The following is a 22370-nucleotide window of genomic DNA, read 5'->3' as shown; positions in this document are numbered from 1 at the left end:
GCATGTAACCCGTTTTAACCCTCTCATGCAAGTGTGTGAAAACTAAGAAATAGAAAGGATATTGATAAGAGGAGGCATCATCATTATAACTCACAATATAAAGGTGGCTTCGGTGCTAACTGCATGCTTCCGGGCGGTCGCTACCCACTCTATATACGCCCTTAATTAATCTTGTATTCTTGTGTTTGTGTGGTACCGTCTGGAGGCCATGACCATGATGTCATGATGGTGTTGAAAAAAATTTAAAATTTTTTTTATTTACTCAATTGTTTTCTTAAGTATGATTTTTTATTATTTAATATTTTTTATTTATTTTTTTTATCTCACTTAAAAAATATATTATGAGAGATTACGCTTAATAAAAATAATTTAAAAAAATTTAAAAAATGCATTCTCTAGTAATATACATGCATTTCTTTCAAAGGATTAAAATAACATATTTGCAGAAGTTTTTTAATGATTTAAAAATACGTTTAAGTCTTTGACCTTTTTAAAATCTAAACACATCGATTCTTGAGTCTATTTTGTCAAATTTTAAAAATTTTATCACGTGTGTATGCATATCAACTAGATTAGTATATACAACAAAGGGTTTTTTTCGTTAAGTTTGACAAACCCAAGTGAATATAAGAAGTTGATATATTCAAATTTTAAAAAAGTAAAAAACTTAAATATATTTTTAAATTTTTTAGAAGTTAAATATCCGTGAATCAAAAGGTCAATAACCTATTTTTTCTTTTTTTATTTTTTGAATCCATTTAATCAAAATAATACAACACATATATATATAATTATTATTTCATTCTTTCAAATTAGAAAGAGTATGTTATTTTACATTTGTATTTTTTAAATAAAGAGGTAAAAAATATCATTTAAGGAATTAAAAATAAAATTAAAATAAATTAAATATTAAAAATATTTTTTTTTTTAAATTAGAAATTTAAGAGACAGAAGGCATATTTTTTGGGTTTGATTTAGATGGATTTTATATATAATATATCAAAACTTAATGCTTTAATAAAGAACTTTTTTTAGTTATAAATTTTCTATAAATATGTGCACTATTAAGTAATCTTTTAAAATGCTTTTGTTTTGTGACACGGTGTACAAGTCAATTTGATAATATATTATTTGTATCATCATAGAAAATAACAATTGATTCTGAAGTTGTTTAATAATAAATATTAAAATATTAAAATGTATTACGAAAAAGTGTCAGACAACATATGTAACTTTTTGTTCTCTGGATATAATTAGAAGTTATATATTTAAAGAAATGTTACGGATAAAGCATTAATTAATTCAAAATCTTATTTATATTCAGAAAAACTTCACCTAATAATGATTTTGATATTTTTCTTTACAATATATATCTTTACTATCACAATTTTTTCACTTTTTACTGAATTACACAATGACATTGATTAATATCTTCTAAATATGTTTTAGCACTATATAATTTATTTTTCTCGCTCCATAAAACTAATTTCTACTTGGTACTTTGTTTTTGGGTGATCACTCATGTAAAGTTATTTAATTTTTATATGAAAATAATAAATAAATTTTATTGAATAATTTAATATATTTAATTTAATTTCCATCTAAAGTTTCAAATATTAGCTTTGGATAATAGTCATTTATAAAAAAAATTATATTAATAATTTTTAGTATTTTTTATTATTATTTATTCAGTTAAGATATTAAATTATTTTTAACAAATAAATTTTATTAATTAATATATATGAATTTTAAAAAATATGAGTATAAATTATATTAATTTATAAATATGAATGTAAATTATTATTGATTAGGTCTAGACAAACATGATAATATTCATTTAGCTGATCGCTCAGGTAAGACAATACTTTAGCAAAATAAACGTGGGACGTTTCTTTATTATCAGTACTTAGTAGTACTAAGTATGTTTGTGCAAGAAAACAGGCAAAGAAACAAAAGCCCAATGAACTCGAAAAGCTTAAGAAAGAAGGCACATGGTATGTGTTCATGTGCTTACACTATAGTGTACAGTACAAATGCTGTCGTTACTGCTGGCCAGCTAATCGTGTGGATCAGGGAAGCTTCCTGTGGGGTCCACGTTAAGATACTTAGAATTGTCTGATATGGTGAGTTTTGATTGAGGGTGCACGGTAATAAATGTAGATGTGCTCGTACTCGAAGAGGACCGGAATGTCGTTAACTTAACTGTACAAGTGTACATGTCAGAAAGACTTAGGTGTTAAAATATGTGCATGTTCTTTCTCTCTTTTCTATTTGCATGTGTCATGTGAATCCATAATTACAATCAGCATACATACGCTGACTAATCCAAATGTTTTAAGTCTCTTAATACTTCGAAAATGTTGAATCGGCCAGAGTTAGATAATTTAGTCATTAAAAACAGCCAAGCATATGGTTATTGCTTACGTGACTCATTAACTTGTTGATTTAGCTAAACAACTTCATCACACGTGGAAATGGTTCGCGTTTATGTGCACAATTTAGATCCCTGCATTATTAGCAAAGAGCAGCCATGTATTTGAAAATTAATACATTTATATCTATTAATCATGAGAACTTATTCTTTAACAACGGTATATATGCAGATTAGGAATTGTAGAAAAAGAAATAATAATTAGTATAAAACACACTACACGCCCGTTGCACGTTGATTGTTATTTTGAGATGCATTAGAAAAAATATAAGAGAACATTTTTTTTTGAACAACCGTAAACAACAAATAAAAAAATATATATTTAATTAATTAAGAATAATTAAATTTTTAATTTGAATAATTATAAGGATCGCGTTAGGAACACAATGGACGATTTGTACAATGGGCTATTGAGTTACAAAATAAACATTCTCATACCATCCCAAAATGTTTAGTTGATGGGAAAAGGTAACACTAATGATTATACCTCTAATACTCCATAAACCTCCATTGAACACATTGTACGAATATTCCATTGGCTCTTCATACTTTCCCTAATTATAATTAGCAATGTAACCTTTTCTAAATATATCATGATACCATGTTCCGTTCCCTCTCATCCACTCTCATATCATGCCATGTTCCCTCTCATCGCATCAACCATTTGCTGTTCAGACTACAGCCGCTCCGCTTCCACGAGGTGTCGTCATCGCCGGAGGGAGTTGCATTGTGACGCGAGGTGCGCGTCCGTTCACGCGTGACGCCATTTCCGCTGTCTCGCGATTCCCATGCCGCTGCTGTCTCACGATCCTGGAGGGTGCCGCCATGTGGCACCTCCTTCTGTGGCACGAAGCGGAATCCACCCTACTCCATCATTCGCGTCGCACAACCTCACTGACCACCGGTGCTGCATCCATCGCGGCGCAAAGGCACCTCCTTTTGCAACGCAGTGCATCATCCACCCTCCATCAATTACGTCACACAGCCTCACGGACCACCGGTGCTCCCTCTATCTCACTGTGCATACAAGTCGGACACCGCGCAAATCCTTTGTGAGAATAAAAGAAAGGCAGCGAGAAAACAAAGGAAGACAGACAAAGGATGGAAGAGAGAAAATGGTGGATAGTTAAGGAGCTTTTATAGGAAACTATTTCATAAGGAGCTTTTATAGGAGACTATTTTATAGTATGCTCTCTTGTTATTTATAGAAGTTAGGAAATTATATAAATGAGTAAAATCAAAATGTATTTAATTCAAATAAAATTAAAGGAATTCACATCCATAGCAATTATTCATTTTTTTCTTTTTGTTCTCTTTAATAATTATATAGCGAGTGTATTATTGTGAGTAATGTTCAATTTCATATTACTTTCTATCTATTAAAAGTCAAAATTTTGCTGCAGATTCAACAATTGGTATCAAGAGCCAACGTTATATTATTCATTATTTGAGTGGTAAAATTCAATTTTGAATATAATGGCTTCTACTAGTAGTAATGTCAAAGTTGGCAAATATAAAATCGAGAAGTTCAATGAAAAAAATGATTTTTCTTATTGGATGATGCAGATGAAAAATCTGCTTATATCACAAAAGTTACACAAGGCACTAGTGAAAAAAGAGAAAAAGCCGGAAGGAATGAAAGATGAGAATTGGGAAGAATTAGATCTTGAGACACAGGCTACAATAATCTTATGCCTTGAGAGGGATGTTGCTCTCTTGGTGAACAAAGAAACAACTGCAGCAGGCGTCTAGACAAAGTTAGAGAGTAACTTCATGACGAAGACTCTAACTAACAGGATCTACTTAAAATTCAAATTGTATACATGCAAGACGGAGGAAGGCACCTCAATCCGAAAATATATCAATAAGTTTGATAGGATCAGATCAAACTTAAAGGATATAGATGTGAAGGTTGATGATGAAGACCTGTCACTCATATTGTTACTTTTATTACCGAAGTCCTATGAAAATCTGATGCAGACATTAATGCTGATGGGTGACACTCTGACCATAGATGAGACGAGGACATCACTTTTAGCGGATAATCTACGTAAGGTTGCTACAAGTGTAATATCATATTCAAATGGAAGAGAGTATAATGATCAATTACAAAGATTGTTCGCGGCTAGAGGAAGGACTAATGAAAGAAAAAAGGTAATAAACGTGGAAAGTTTAGGCCAAAATCTAGACCTCACGCAGAGAGAACATGCTTTAAATGTGGTGAGACTGGACATTTCAAAGCAAATTGTCCAAATAAGAAGATAACTTTTAAGAAACAAAACAACGACAACCCAAAAGAAAAGTAAGAAGCAAGCTACGTCTCCAATAACGAGGAGGATTGTTACTCTGTAACAGAACAATCTTATGAAATCTCAGGTAAGTGGATTCTTGATTCAAGAGCCTCTCACCATATGTGTCCAAATAGGAAGTGGTTTACTACCTATGAAAGCATAAATGGTGGCACAGTTTTAATGGGTAATGATCATGCTTGTAAAACTGTGGAGTTGGGTACTATAAGAATCAAGATGCATGATGGAGGAGTAAGAACCTTAAAGGATGTGAGACATATTCCAAATTTGTGGAAAAATCTTATCTCCATAGGTTTGTTGGGAAAAATGGCTGCAAAATAGTTGCAAAAAATGGGATACTAAAAGTTGTTCGTGGTTTTTTGGTAGTGATGAAGGGAGTTCGTCACGATAATCTTTATTCTCTTTTAGGGACAACAGTCACAAATGAGTTAGCAGTTGGAATCGGTGAAAGTAGAGATCAAACAAATTGCACAAGAATATGGCACATGCAGCTTGGACATATGTCAGAGAAAGGTCTATCATTGCTTTGTGGACAAGGTTTGCTGAAGAATATGAAGAAACCACAAATGAAATTTTGTGAGAATTGTGTGTATGGAAAGGCACATAGGGTGAAATTTTCTACTAGTAAGCATAAAAGCAGAGGGTTGTTAGACTACGTGCATACTGATGTTTGGGGCCCGGCTAAAGTTATTTCTAAGGGTGGTTCCAGGTATTTTGTTACTTTTGTTGATGATTATTCCAGGTATGTTTGGATTTACTTCCTCAAACATAAGAATGAGGTATTCGATACTTTTAAGTGATGGAGAGCAATGGTTAAAAACCGAACAGGTAGGAAGCTGAAAACTCTACGACCTGATAATGGCACAGAGTACACGGATGGGGCTTTCAAGGAGTTTTGTGACTGAGAAAGCATTGCAAGACACTGGACAGTTAGAGAAACACCACAACAACATGGAGTCGTCGAACGACTAAATCGTACGCTGGTGCGGAATTTCACAACCCACACTACTAACCGGCAAGTGCACCGGGTCGTACCAAATAATACCTTACGTGAGTAAGGGTCGATCCCACGAGAATTGATGGATCAAGCAATAATAGCGTTTGATAGGATTAGTTAGGCTAGCAGAAAATAGTTTTGAGATATTCAAAGAGCATTAAACAGCAAATTTGGACTATTAAAGACAGGCAGATAAATAAGTTGAGAATAAAGTATTGAAAAAGCAGTTAAGGTTTCAAAGTTATCTATTTTCCGGATTAACTTTTATTACTAATTAATTTAATCATGCAAGATTTAATTTCATGGCAAACTATATGTGACTAGACCCTAATTCCTTAGACCTTCCTAGTCTCCTCTAAAATTCATTAATTGCAAATTCTTTGGTCAGTTAATTCCAATTAGAGGGTGATGATCAATTTCTAGTTTATATGCCAAAAGAATCCTAATTATCCACAAATAAGGGGATTATATGTCACGTATCCCGTTAAATACAAACAATTAAAAATTCAGTATAATATGTTTTCAACCTGTTGTTCAAGTAAAAAGCTTTTCCAAGTTTTACCAGAACTCAATTAGAATATGGGTCATACTTCCGTTCCACCCATATTCATAAAATAAAGAACGAAAACAATTATTGAAATATAAATCAAGACATGAATTAAATTAAAAAGATCAAACAAATCAATCCATGAAAATAGACAAAGCTCCTAACTTTAACAATGGAGGATTAGTTGCTCATGGAATATTAGATGTAAATTTGTATAGAATTCCTTAATGGAATCCCCCTAATGGAATGTGCCTAATAGAAGAGAAGTCTCCCCTTTTTATAACTAATCCTAATTAATTTAAAATCTAATATTTTAAATTAAGATAATATCTTTTCCTATTTTAAAATCAAATTTGAATTTAAATCAGAATTAACTAACTACTCCGCGTCTTGTAACGTGGGGACCACTTGGCTTCACTGGATCCGCGCCTAACTTGGGTGCTAAAATGGGGCCAGAGATCACCCCCAGCAGTTTCTGCATTATTGCAGATCCGCGCGGTCGCGTGAGCCATGTGTCCGTGTCGGTCTTCGCTGGTCATCTCTTTGGTTTCTTCTTTTTCTCTGCAAAAACTTCATCAAATCCCTCCGAATGCTACCTAAAATAAATAAAATTGCATAAAACTCAAAATAGCATCCATAGTGGCTAAAATATAATTAATTCTTAATTAAACTCAACAAATTAGATGCAAATTCACTAGGAAAAGATAGATAAGATGCTCACGCATCATACGTTACTTGAGAAGGCAAGGTGTATGTGCTCTAACGCATCATACGTTACTTGAGAAGGCAAGGTGTATGTGCTCTAATTCTGGCTTAGACAGAGAATGGTGGGCAGAATCGGTTGCTACTTCTTGCTACATAGTAAATCGATCCCCATATTTTTTTCTAAATGAAGACACACTTTATAAGGTGTGGTAAGGGAAACATGTAGATTACGAGAAACTTAGAGTCTTTGGATGCACAACCTATTATCATGTCAAAGATAATAAGCTTGATGATAGAGCTAAGAAGACAATCTTTTTGGGGTATCCAAGAGGGGTTCAAGGCTATCACCTTTGGAGTGTAAATGATTCTAAGTTTGTAATTAGCAAGGATGTTACCTTTGATGAATGATCTATGGTAGCTTTGTCTAAAGATATAGTGCCAGATGATGGTGATGTTGGGAAAACTTCAAATACTCAAGTGGTGGAGATAGAGTCTAAATGCCAACAAATAGACACTAGTAATGTTCATGTCGAGCATCCTAATGTTACTCGAGATAATGCAGAGGATGAACTTGATCATGAGAAAATTCAGCGAGAAAATGCACATGCATTACAACAGTAGCAGCATGATTCTTTGGCATCTACTAGGCCAAAAAGGAATTATAAATTTGTTCAGAAGTTTGGGTCAGACAAGCCTTTGAGACATTATGGACATGTAAACTTGGTAGATTATGCACTCTCAGTGGAGGATGATGAGACGGTCACCTTCAAACATGCTATCAAAGACAAAGATAGAGAGAGTTGGTTGGTCGCTATGGAGGAAGAGATGCAATCTCTTCATAAGAACAAGACATGGGATGTGGTCTCATTGCCCATGGAAAAGACTGCAATTGGTTGTAAGTGGGTGTATAAAAAAAAGAAGATCCTACTAAGTCAGATGGTACAAGATTCAAAGCTAGGTTAGTAGCAAAGGGATTTGCACAGAAAGAAGGTGTTGATTACAATGAGATATTTTCTCCTGTGGTGAAGCACACTTCCATCCGGGTGCTTTTAAGTCTTGTCGCTCATGGTGATATTGAGTTGGAACAACTAGACGTGAAGACTGCATTCTTGCACGGTAACTTAGAGAAAGAAATCTACATGTATCAACCTGTGGGTTTCAAGGTTGAGGGTAAAGAAAGCCAGGTATGTCGCTTGAGGGAATCACTATATGGATTGAAACAATCTCCTTGACAATGGTATAAGCGACTTGACTCCTTTATGTTAAAACAAGGTTTTTCTAGAAGTAATTATGATTGTTGTGTATACATTCGTAAGCTTCCTGGAAGTAATTATATCTATCTTCTATTGTATGTGGATGAGATGCTTATTGCCTCTAAGAGCAAGGTAGAGATAGATATGTTAAAGGTTCAATTTGGTAAATAATTTGAAACAAAAGACTTGGGTGCTGTACGAAAAATATTAGGCATGGAAATTAAAAGAGAGAGATCAAGCCAAAAACTATTCTTGAGCCAAAGAGGCTACATTGAGCACGTCATTAAAAGGTTTGAAATGAAAAATGCTAAATCGGTGGTAACGCCGTTGGCTCCACATTTTAGCCTTTCTGATAAATAATCTCCCACAACAACAGAGGATAAGGCTTACATGGAAAATTTACCTTATGCTAGTGCAGTCAGTAGCATAATGTATGCTATGGTGTGTACACGCCCAGATATTTCACAGGCAGTCAGTGTTGTTAGTAAGGTCATGGCAAACTCGGGTAAGGCACACTGGAAAGCAGTCAAGTGGATATTAAGATACTTGAAGGGTACCATTGACACAGGTTTATGCTTTAGTGGAAAATTATGTCAAATCATAAAATACAAGGTGCTCCAATTAGTTGGCAATCGATGTTACAAGCTACAGTGGCACTATCTACTATAGAGATTGAGTACATGGCAGTAGCAGAAGGGGTGAAAGAAGCATTGTAGCTAAAGGGTCTTCTAAATGATTTGGGGTTGAAGCAAGATTGCGTGAATTTGAGTTGTGATAGTCAAAGTGTAATTCATTTGGCTAAAAATTAAGTTCATCATGCTCGTACCAAACATATTGATGTAAGATATCACTTCGTGCGCGATGTTATAGAGAAAGGTAACATTTCTCTTATAAAAGTACACACAGATGAAAACCCTGCTGATATGTTGACTAAAGTAGTGTTAGGAAACAAGTTCCAACACTGTTTGAAATTACTCAATATTGCTTCATGTTAGGTATTACATGGAGAAATAGAGGAAGTACGATTGGTTTGATCCTGAACAAGGGTACGTAGGCAGTCATTGTAAAAATGATGCAACCGGATATGAATACCATACTTTGATCGTCCAAAATTTAAGTAGATTTCAAATTGTGAACGAGGTAGAGAATTGTGAGAATAAAAGAAAGGCAGAGAGAAAACAAAGGGAGGCAGACAAAGGATGGAAGAGAGAAAATGGTGGATAGTTAAGGAGCTTTTATAGGAAACTATTTTATAAGGAGCTTTTATAGAAAACTATTTTATAGTATACTCTCTTGTTATTTATAGAAGTTAGGAAACTATATAAATGAGTAAAATCAAAATGTATTCAATTCAATTAAACTTAAAGGAATTCACATCCATAGCAATTATTCATTTTTTCTTTTTTTTTTCTTTAATAATTATATAACGGGTATATTATTGTGAATAATGTTCAATTTTATATTACTTTTTGTCTATTAGAAGTCAAAATTTCGCTGCAAACTCAACACCCTTCTTCCTCCGTTATTCTCTTCTTCTTCTTGTGATTTAAATTTTTTCGTTGTGATTTGGATGTTTTTTTTTGAAACAAACAGTTCTTTTTTTATGAATAACTTTCACTTTNTTAAAATAGGATAACAAAAAAGGTGTATAATTGAAACCGGATAGAATAATTAGAGTTTTATATTTGATGAACATAAGATACAATTATACAACCCATTATTTCCATTATTTGTACCCCGTTATCTATCTAACAAAATTGCATTCATTATTGCATGTAAACTCCTTTTATGTCATCAGAATTATTTGAAAATGATCCTTCCCCAAATACGGGTAGATAATTAAGTTTAGCTATTAGGCATGTACTTTGCCAAGCATAAATGCTCAAGGATGCAATTGTACCTCTTTTTACATTAAAAAAAAAAAAGGAGAAAAATCTAAAATAAAAAAATTAACAAAACGCAACTCATTTAATTTATGTTACTTTTACCTTTTACTTAAAAAAATTAACGTGACTTAACGATAATACACCAAAGATATTAGAATTAATTATTATGTATTTGTATATAATATATGTATTATTTAATTTATTTTTTATAAACATTTTATATTCTATTATATATTTAATATTAATAAATAATAATTGATTTTTATGTGGACATAGTATATTATCGAATAGATATGAAAGTGCATATTGAGCCGTCATTATATAGAATTAATTTTAAAAAAATTAATTTATTTTTTATTTTTTTGTTGTCCACAGTATTTTTCAATGAATTACTACATGTACAAGGCCGAATTCGAAATTCGACATTTATTTAAGCGAGTGAGCTAACCACTCGACCAATCCAACTATCCAAGTTGGTTAGAATTAACTTATTTTATTGACGTTAGAGGTGTTCGCGGTACGGTTTGGTTCGGCTTTAAGGGAAAAAGTCATCCGATCCGATTACAATCAGTTTAGATCGGTTTGAATTTGCGATTTTTTAAATAAAAAAATTAAATACATATAACAAGTCTCAACATCAAATTTTAAATAACCACCAATGATATAATAAGTCTTAACAATATCTTAAAAGGTCAACGATAACATAACAATAGAAATAAAATTATAGGTTAGTTAAAATAAATAAATAAATATTATTTTGAACATAAAATATTTATTAAATAATAATAATACATGAATAATAGAAAAATGTATAACAAATTGAACATGTTATAAGTATAATTGTAAATATAATAATAAAATAATAATATTATAGCACATTGTACGGTTTGGATTGGATTGGATCGGTTATGAAAAATAGATCTGAAATCCGATCAAATCCAGCGATTTGCAAAAAATAGAATCCAATTAAATCTGAATTAGTGCGATTTTAATCGATTTTCAATTTGAATTGAATTGAATGAGTGATTTAATTTGGATCAGTTTGGATTTGAACACTCCTAATTGATGTATTCATCAACAGGTAAGTCTAAATACTAGTTACTTAGTTTTCTTATGATAAACACTTATATCTCATCCTTAACAGAACTTTTTAATATTTGATTACCTGCTCTTGACCCAACACTACTGGGTCGATTTCAGCTTAGCAAACTCCCATTAAATAAAACGTTTGATTAAAAATATAGGAAAAAACAAAGACAAATATTTGTTTTTGGTGTACAAAACAAATACAAATATTGATTCATAGACAGAAATATAAAAGCAACTTGCCACATGGGCCTAAATACCTGATAGCTTGGGCCATTGGCTACGAACATAGCATGAAATCCTTAAATCATAAGCTCACCCTCTAGAATCAAGATTCAAAAAGCCCAATCGTACTCACTCGGATGCGAATTACATGAAATTTGTTTATTTAACTCAATAAAAATGATAGAAACAAAAATAAATCAAATGCAATACTTTTTCTATATATATTTTTTTGAATATTATTTATATATTAAAATTAGCCATTAAAATTAATCACAAATATATTTGTATATAAATACATGTGTGGAGTGTGATTTAATTTATTTTTAATATATATTTATATTTCAATATATATTTTATACTAATAACTAATTTTAGCATAATTGACATATTTTATAGAATTTTTTTGATAATATAAAAAAATATAAGCCACTCAAATAAAAACACCTAAAATGTCTTTTTTAAAGATGTTTTTTAATAATTAAAATTTAACACATATAATCGATTAAATTGTATTATTTTTATCAAAATTAGGACAAACAAATTAATTTGATTGAAAAAAATGGTAAATCAAAATTTGAACGGGTCTAAATTAATATTTTTTTAATTAAAAATGACTACAATANTGTCAAATTTAATATTAGTAAAAATATTATAATTTAATCAATTATATATATTAAATTTTAATTATTAAAAAATATTTTAAAAGGGCAATTTTGACATTTTTACGAGGGACTCCTACCAAAATATACCCATAAACTCTCGCATTTGCTTACTATTTCATTCATCATTTAGTAGCAGGCTCATCCTCACTCACTCACCCGTGACACCATGGACACCGCCAAAAGAAACACTTCTGCGACTCTCAAGTCCCGAATCCAAAACGGCGACGTCGTCTACGGCATGTCCCTCCTCACCTTCTCCCCAACCGTCGCAGAGATAGCCGCACTCGCCGACTTTGACTTCGTCCTCATCGACATGGAGCACGGCCACGGCGGCCTCCCAGAAGCCCTCCCCTGCCTCCACGCACTCGCCGCCGCCAAAACCCCAGCCGTCATCCGCGTCCCCGACAGCAGCTCCTCTTTCTGGGCCCGCAAGGCCATCGACCTCGGTGCCCAGGGAATTGTGTTTCCTATGATCCAAGACCCCCAATCTGCCGCCAAAGCGGTGTCGTTTTGCCGTTCTCCTGTGAGCCCCGCCGCGAGGGCATCCCGCTTTGGACTCGACGGCCACTGTCAGAAGGACCTGCTCATCATATGCCAGGTCGGTACCAATATGTTGTATGTTTACTGTTACTCACTTGAATTAGTTACTTAAGAATCTGTTAAGAGTTAGTTTTCTGTTTTAAATTAGTTACTTAGTTAATTTTTTTTTATAAATACATGGATTGTGAAGTATGTATTCGTGTATGTCAGTATGTCATATAGATTTATCTGGCTTTTTTTTTAATTTTAACTCAAGGTTCCGAAAACTGAACCGGTCAATGAACCGGTAAAGTAACTGGTTTAACGGTTTAACGATTCAACTGAGATTCAATCAAAATTCAAACGGTTTAATTAAATATAAAATATTTTTATAATCAGCAGCCATCACAAACACAAACATAAACTTGCACAAATTAAATACAACTAACAACTAAATATGAATTATTAACAAAAATTTATACAATTTTTAATCACATCAACAAACCAATATACATGCAATTTCAGAACACAATAATATTTAACAATTACATCCAAAAATTCAGAAGCAAACTCAGAAATTAAAACTTAAAAGTTACATGCAATTTCAAAACACAATCAACATTTAACAATTATATTCAGAAATTCAAAAGACAAACTCAAAAATTAAAAGATACATGCAATTTCAGAACACAATCAACATTTAACAATTACATCCAGAAATTCAGAAGTTAAAATCCATTACAATTGGGCAATAAAATCAGAAATCAACAAAAAAATTAACAAAAAACCATCAACAATCAACAAAATTATTTCAGAAAAATTAACTCAAAACTAGAAAAATTAACTAAGTCAGAAGGATAGTGGACTTCAACAACTGTCGGAGGATGAAGGTGAAAGCAAGGGTTGCTATTGTGAGTAAGCAACCGTGGAAGAGATACAGAGAGCTTGAAGAGAGAGAGATGCGACGGTGAGAAGAGCTCCGAGCACGGCGACGGCGAGAAGAGGGCCGATTTGAAGAGTGGATGGTGGTTGGGTGTTGCTGTGGAAAAAGGATTAGGGTTGGGTTCAAGATCTGAGAGTGGAATGCGTTCTCTGGAGACTCGTGTGCAAGGCCCTGAGTTTGCGTTGGATGAGATCTCTTATGATTTGGCCGTATCAAGTGGAAGAATGTCTAAATCTGGTGCTCCTAGGTATGCATGTTGCTTGCTACCAGGTTCTGAAATTTTAAGCGCTAAGTCCTAAAAGAGAACACAGAGCCGGTATTCATCCTCCCAATTATCTAGATCTGACGGCACCCAATTGCTTGCCGCAGTCCTCAACCAAGATGACATGAATGCTGAAACGGAGTTGAGAAGCCATAGACTCGGGCTTCATAGCGATGGAGGAAGCTTCATAACCAATCATCTAGCAGAAATTAACACTAATTCCAAGAAGATATCTGGTTTTGCAAGAGCAGAGCCAAATTAACAAAACAGAGGGAGAATGGTGGCTGTGGCTTCCAAAGGGGTTTAGGGCTGGATTCTTCTCCAAAGATCAAATATCAGAGAGGAAGAGAGGGGTGGGATGATGTTAAGAGATAGCGGCTAGGGTTTCAATCTTCAAGGTGCTTTTGTCATATATATGACACTAGAAACGGCGACGTTTTGAGTGTAGTCATGAACCGAAAACCCTTAGAAAACCCGGCCGGTTCTAGCGGTTCACCAATTAATCGCCGGTTTGACCGATTTTTCTGACCGATTTTTTGCTAGTCGGTTTTTAGAGTCAACCGAACCGATCATATGACCGGTTCCTGATTAACCGGTTGAACCGACCGGTCCGGTTCGGTTTTTAGAACCATGGTTTAACTTATTTAAGTCACCACAAATATAGATTTATCTATTGTTGATTCGAAACTGAAAACAGATATCCGAAGAAACGGATTTTGAAATTTGTATATTTTGTGGTAACTATATTGAAATTGTTTATCACTGAAGAGTATGCATTTTCAGTCCCTGATAGTCTTAAATTGAGTTTATGAGTTATAATCAAATTGCTTTAGGCGAAGGAAAAGTATATGGAACAAGAGATTACCAGCCAAAAACTAAACAAAACCACATTAATTTATATTAATAATTAATTTTAAATTTTTTAAATTTAAAATTTAAAAAATTTAAAATTGATTAATTAAACCTAATTAAAACATATAAAAACCTTTCTTTTTTCTCTCACATTAACCTACCCACCTCCAACAATCACACAAACAGACCTTTCTCTCACCGTCAGGCCTATATGCCTTTCCATCGCGACCCACTCCTCTTCTATCACCGACATCTGGCTCGTCAGATTCGCCACCGTCGACAAAAACCGCTTTCCTTTCATAAACCAGATGTGTTATCAGAGCTGCTGTTGCAGTTGGAGTTGAATTTGAACTCGATCCCTAAGACGGTGGAACTCATGGATCATTACGCGCCGGGAAAATGCGCGTGGTTTACGCTTGGGTGCGCGAAGTAATTCCTCTGAGAGGGATTGGAAAGTGGTTTACGCTTGGGTGCGCGAAGTAATCCCTCTGAGAGAGATTGGAAAGTTCAGGTATATCGGTCGATTGATCATGTATCTGCTAGTCAAATGTTTAGAAAGCTTACTGTTGAGAGAAGCATACATGATGCTTATGTGGAAGCGATTAGGAACGCCGATAAATTCATATATATTGAGAACCAATATTTCATTGGAGGGTGCCAGTTGTGGGAGAAAGATAGTTATAGTGGTTGTGGAAATCTGATTTCAGTTGAGATTGCACTCAAGGTGGTTAGTAAGATCAAAGCAAAAGAGAGGTTTGCAGTGTACATAATAATACCAATGTGGCCAGAAGGTGTTCCTGAAAGTGAACCAGTTTAAGATATACTGCATTGGACCAGAGAAAATTGGCAATGATGTATGGATTAATTGGAGAAGCAATACAAGAAATATAAAAAAAACATTCATTTAATATGAAAAAAAACACTTCAATATTTAACAAAAGAAATATCCAGTTATATTTTAGTAAAAATAATTAAATATTTATAAAATTTAAAAATAAATATAAAATTCTTAAAGAAATAGAGATATTCACATTTGCCATACAAAAAAATTTGAAAAAATATAAAAGAACATCTGTTTAGTATGAAAAAGAAATATTCTGATACTTAGTAAAAAAAACATCCATATATATTAATTCGTAGAGATTTTGGATTTACTCAAAGATATTTAGCTGTTGACTAATACCCTTTTGGTTCCCTAACATTGTTGTTAGGCGAATTATCAATGTCAATATTTAATAATTATACAATTTCAACTATTCTAACTAAAAAATAATAGAATATAATAAAGTTGAATTTATAAGCTTTTAGATCTGGAGAAATATAAAATTATATTTGATAGATAAAATATGGATATACATGAAATTAGTATATAGATGAAAATTTAAGTATAATTAATTTCATGTGAAATTAATAGTTGAGAACCGTTAAATGACAATTTAAATAAACTTATCAAATTATTTAATCATTTTTAACTATCAATGTCACATGAAGTTATTTGTACTTAAGTTTTGACCATTATATATTCTTTCTTATAGAAAGGATAAAGAATTAATAAGAGATATAATTTATTTTTTAATTATTTTTATTAATTTTTTATAATTATATTTTTATTATTATATTTTTATTTTTAATTTTTTTTATGAAAAAAGTGAAAATAAATTAAATTTTAATAATTTTTGTATATATTCAATTTATCATAAAATAAAATATAAAAATATTAATTTTTATTTCTATATTCTTTGTATCTACTTCTTCTTAAGTGTCTCGTTTTATTTCTGTTCTTAGAACTAAACATAGTCATATAGATCGGTGTGTAAGTGTGATTTATTTTGAAAAGTTTTATGTACAAAATAATTTATAAGGGAATAGATATCATTGGATTTATAATTAAAAAAAATGAATTTCGGTAGAGATATTTATTAAATAGGTTAAAAAAATAAAATATTAAAAATATAAAATTTTGAAATTTTTAATATTAAAAATTATTAATTTTAGAGAATCAATATGACAACAACAATATAAACCAACTCAAATAATGAAGCCAAATTAATTTTGGCACAAATTATCCAAACATACCTTATAGGTATGGCACACCATTCAATGAATATTTAAAGTTCACAGAAAATCAAAGCCCCACTAACTTGTTTTTTTATGGTGTGGCGGAAGTGGATAACATATTCTCAAATTTTTGTATTATTGATACCGACAGGTGGAGTCTCCGGAGGCAGTGGAGTGTGCGGAAGAGATTGCGGCGGTGGAGGGGGTTGACATGATAATGGTTGGACCGCTGGACCTTAGCGCCGGCATAGGGTGTCTAAGGAACCCAAAGGATGAGAGGGTGATGGAGATGGTGGATCGCGTGGAGAAGAAGGTGTTGGGTGCACCAAGGAAAGAAGGTGGTGGTCCCTTTTTAGGGAGGTTTGGAACTGCCCTGGATTCACCTGAAGCGTTTAGGGACCGTGGCTATCGTTTGGTTCGGGTGAATTTGGATGTCACTTTGTTCAGAAATGCTTGTATTCAAGATGTCATCAACTTCAAGTCTACAAAGCTATGTTGAATGATCCATACAACTAGTGAAAGGCTTATCTATGATTTTATTTTATTTGTATCTGAAATAATAATATAAGAGAGTCAATTGAAAACATCTACGTACATTCGAAGAGGCTCATTGTGAAAACAGAGTTTCTTGCGCGTTTGTTGCCTTAGAAAGGAGAGGTACATATGTCATCATTTTTCATTTTCGATATTAAATTACATGCTCATGAATTGAGGATCCTCATCATGTAAATCTGCCCAAGATTCAGATTTATGTACGCATTAAAATCGCTTTGAGAGATTTCAATGTAGCCATTTTATGTCACTACTGTTTGGATTCTGCATGAAATATTAATCTTATCCCCGATATGCATATCAAGGACGATCCCATAATCATGATCATAGTAAAAGATTACGGTGAACCAATTAAAAAAAAAAAAACACACACACAAAAAGTAGATTTGGGCATTGCAAATTCAGTATTGAGACATATCTTGGAAACACCAAAAAGATTAACTCACTAGCGATAACGACTTAATCAAATAGCATTTTCTTATCTCTTCTTTTTTTTTCCCCTGGATTTTTGACTACATAACGGATTTCTTTTCTCCATATAATTAGCTTTACTATATAACCAACTTAGGTTGGTCGAATAATTAGTTTAATATAAAAAATTTGAATCTTGTTTTATATATGTTGTAATTTATTAATCAACGACAAACTTTTAAATAGAACTTCGATACACAACAAATTAATTATTGACCAATCAAATTGGATGTTATATATAATGGAAAACCAAAAAACTTTACTATGTATTTATTTGCCACATTAGAGTGGCTTTTCAATTTAATATAAAGTGAAAATTTAAATATAATTGTATTTAAGAATGAATTCTCTCAATTTTTTTAGTTATTTGTTAAAGGAGAATGTTAGATAAACAATGACTATTTTAAACAACATAAACAACCATCAATCAAATAAAAACACATTACACCTCCAAATTAACCATCTAAATCTTAATATTAAAATAATCATCCGTACACCTAGTGAAATGAACATCCAATATATCTATTGTTCACATTGTTTAGTATTTTCATTGTCTACCTATACTTTTCCTTTACTAAAATATGATTTCTTATCTTACACGGATTAAGTGAGATAAAAAAAAATATTGGTGAATTTTTTTTTGTTTTGGTAAAATATGTTTGTTTTGTCTCAAAAATTGAAGCATTGTAGGTATTGTATTGTTCAATGACAGCAACAACAGAACAAATTTAATTCGAAGAAGGATATTGATGAACTCACATCCCAATTTAAAATTCTCAGAGAAGATGGTATTACAGGAGGAGAATAGGTTGAAGCCTTGGAAAATAAACTTGAACATGCTTACTTTAGAAAGAAAAGCTATTGGAGGAAAAAATCTCGCGTAAAGTGGCTTAAAGAAGGGGACAGAAATACAAGTTTTTTTTTACCAATCATTCCAACTGGATCCGGAGAAATAAAATTTGGAAACTGGAAAAGAATGATGGTACGTATGCTACCACCCGTGAGAAAATTGCATAAGTAGATGAAACATACTTCAAGGATATCTTCACATCGATTAACCAAGCTAATCCGGCACATGGATTCAAAAATTTTGAAACCAAAGCTTCAGCAACCATGAACAGAAAATTAACTATACCGGTCAGTTTTGATGAGGTAAAATGGACGAAATGTTCATCCTAGAGCACCCCTGGTGATGATGGATTTACGGCTAAATTCTTTCAATTCTACTAAAGTTTAGTAAGGGAGGATGTTTTTAAGGTTGTATGTTCGCAGTTTCTTTGTCAGTTGTAAACTACTAAGAGCTTCAACCATACACAAATATGTCTCATTCTTAAGATTCCTGATGCAAAGGATATGACACAGCTTAGACCCATCAGCCTTTCCTTAGTTGTGTATAAGATTATTTCTAAAGTACTAGTTTATCGACTACAGAAATTTGTAACTTCGCTGATAAGCTCTAATCAGAGCGCCTTTATTAAGGGTAGATTGATTTCAGACAATGTCCTAATCGCTCATGAATGTATGCACTATCTAAAGACAAAGAAGATGGGCCTAGTGAGTGAAATGGCTGTTAAATTGGATATGAGCAAAGCCTATGATCGTGTTGAGTTACATTTTTTTGGTTCATTTTGGAGAAACTGGAATTTGAATCTAGGTAGATTAGTTGGATACAGGAGGTAATGACTACAGTTTCTTACTCTATCATTGTTGAAGGTCAACCTTTTAGTTTTTTAAAACCAAATATAAGTATCCATCAAGGAGATAGACCCTCTATCTCCCTACTTTTTTTTCTGTACAGAAGGATTATTCTTTTTGCTAAAAAAAGCAGAACAAAACATTTTCATTGAAGATATTCAAATCAACTGAAGATGTCCTACTATTAATCACTTATTGTTTGCGAATCACTCAATCCATTTTTGCAAAGTGTCATAAAATAGTCGTGAAAACATTCTCAGTATTCTTCAGTCATACGAGGGGTTCAGTGGCCAAAAAGTTAATTTGGATAAATTAGCTATATTCTTTAGTAATAATACTCCTCTTGCTGCTCGATTACTACTGGTTCGAAAATTGAAAATTGTTTATATTGGTGCAAAGGATAAATATTTGGGTCTTCCATCTATAGTCCAAAAAAATAAATGTCTCCTTCGAAAAGATCAAAGACAAGGTGAGGAGGCAAGTTCAAGGGTGAAAAAGAAAACTTCTCTCCTTTGTAGACAAGCATGTTCTAATCAAAACTATTGGGGAGGCTATTCCAATTTATTCATTATCATGTTTTTGCCTTCCTAACACTTTAATTAGGGAGATTGACAACATACTCTCCCAATTTTAGTGAGGTCGAAAAGGTACAGAGCAAAAAATGACATGGGTTAGTTGAAATACTATGACAAGACCGAAATTAGAAGGTGGACTAGGTTTTAAGGATCTAGGGGCTCAGAATTTGGCGTTACTAGCAAAACAATGTTGGAAAGTTGTCTCTCATTCACAATCACTCCAATCCAGACTTCTCAGAAATAAATATTTTTGATACAGTTCCATAATGAATGCAAAGATCGGAACGGTACTTTCATGGGGTGGCGTAGCATATTGGAAGGGCGTAAAGTTGTTGAAAAGGGGCTGGTTTGATGAGTTGGTGATGGATCCAGTATCCGAATCTTCAGCGATTCTTGACTTGCTCCTCCACATCCTTGTGTTGTTCCTTCATCTGAAGTTTTCAATCTGCAAAATCAACCGCTATTGATGATCAAAGATTTAATACTTTCTAATGGTCAGTGGAATCAAACTTTAATTAGAAGTATTTTTTTAGAGCACTAGTTAGCGTGTGCTAGCAACAATAATTGGGAGTGGAGAAGATAAAATTTATTGGGCCCTTAATAAAAGTGATTTGTATGAAGTGAGTACTCAGTACCGTGTAGCTTATGGATTCTCGCATCATTCGATTGAATTTGCCGAGAGATTATGAGACAACAAAATTTGTGGCAAGAATTGTGGAAGATGAAAATCCCAACGAAGATTAAGATTTTTCTCTAGAGGGGCTTCCATGAAAAGCTTCGAGTGCTACACAAGCTTCATCATCGCATTGCATAAATTGAACCCACCTGCTGAAAATGTCTACAATTTCCAAAAACAATCAATCATTGCATCTTCCATTGTGAGAAATTAAAAAAATTTTTTGGTCAAAATAGGCTTACCAGCTACTAGAAGGGGCACTGAAGACTCTGATTTCTATGTTGAGTGGAACTTGAGAATAGGATCTTGCGTATCCAACCCAATAGCTCATCTCAAAGGATGATGATGGTGATTTTGAGCTGGTCCTTATAGAAGGCTAGGAACAGGTTCATCTTTGATAATATATCAACTAGTGTGGAAGAGATAATGGCGTCGACTTTAAAGCTGTAGAAGAAGTTTCAACAAATCCTTAATTCCTAATTGATGAGCACTTTATTTTCTTTTATTTCTCTTATTAGATTATTATATGATGTTACCTCTATAGTAGCGTGTTCGAGTCCCCTATTTCTTTTACTTGTCTCATATATAGACACCTATATATTTCTTTCATTTCGTAAATGATGAAATTATGACTTTGAAAAAAAAAAGTGAAACAAAAAAAAGCGTGAGAGAAATGATTGAATAGTAAAATATCACACTTTATTAAACAATTGAAAAATAAATAAATAAAAAGATTCACTTCTATTGTATATATTCATGTGAATTTGATAATTGAGAGCTATTAGATGACAATTTAATTAAACCTATCAAATCATCTAATGATTTCTAACTATTAATTTCACATGAAAATATCACATGCAAATTTTTACTCTAATATAATTATCATTAGTTTTAAAACAAAGTACTTAAACATTATTTTTATTAAATATCTTATTAATTTTTTTATAACAACATATTTTGTTTTAATTTTTTTTATGTTATGTGGAGATTTTGACCCTTTAAAAATATCTAATCCAAAACTAACACTGATATATTGGTCTTCTTTTCTGATCGATCCAAAACTATTTGTGTATGAGAGTTTTTTTTAATAAAAAGTAAAAAAATGTGTGTTGACTTTAAATAGACCTAATTTCTCACTATGATTAAACGATTCTATATAAAAGTTTGTATGTTTTGTATGCTGTTTACCGAGATATATATTGCTAATGATATAAGCATAATAATAACAACAGAAGAAAACTTAATAAAAGGGTTATAAAGTTAACCAAAGTGGCTCAAAAAGACCCCCTAGATTGATGAGGAATAGTAACGGGGTTTTTTTCGTATTTATCAGAGTATATATGTAACTATTTTTTCTTGGTTGGCTTTATTTATAGATATTTCAATTGGTGGAACGACAGACTCAAAACTTTAATATTTTTCAACCATGCATGCATGTTATGAACGATAGGTGTATAAAAAAAAATCATTAAATTAATTATTTATATAAAATTAAATAAATATTAAAATATATAAAAAGAATTAATGACACAATAATATAAGAAAAAATAACCTAAAAGTAATATTGAGAATTGGATTTGGTCAATAAATACAAACTTAGAAAAGTCTCTACATATAATTTGTGAAAATAATTAAGATTATTAAAGAAGTTATTATATATATATAA

At 32.3% G+C, this 22370-nt stretch overlaps 1 protein-coding gene across 1 annotated transcript; it reads left to right on the top strand.

Moving 5' to 3' along the window:
- Positions 1–12267: 12267 nt before the first annotated feature.
- On the top strand, positions 12268–14087 carry LOC107495440 (uncharacterized). Its single transcript, XM_052263141.1, is given in 2 exon segments — positions 12268–12716; positions 13541–14087. Coding segments are annotated over 2 exon segments (996 nt in total).
- The last annotated feature ends 8283 nt before the right edge of the window (positions 14088–22370 follow it).

This window comes from Arachis duranensis, chromosome 6 (assembly GCF_000817695.3).
Source record: "Arachis duranensis cultivar V14167 chromosome 6, aradu.V14167.gnm2.J7QH, whole genome shotgun sequence".
NCBI lineage: Eukaryota > Viridiplantae > Streptophyta > Magnoliopsida > Fabales > Fabaceae > Arachis > Arachis duranensis.
This window is presented reverse-complemented; position numbering and strand designations above follow the sequence as displayed.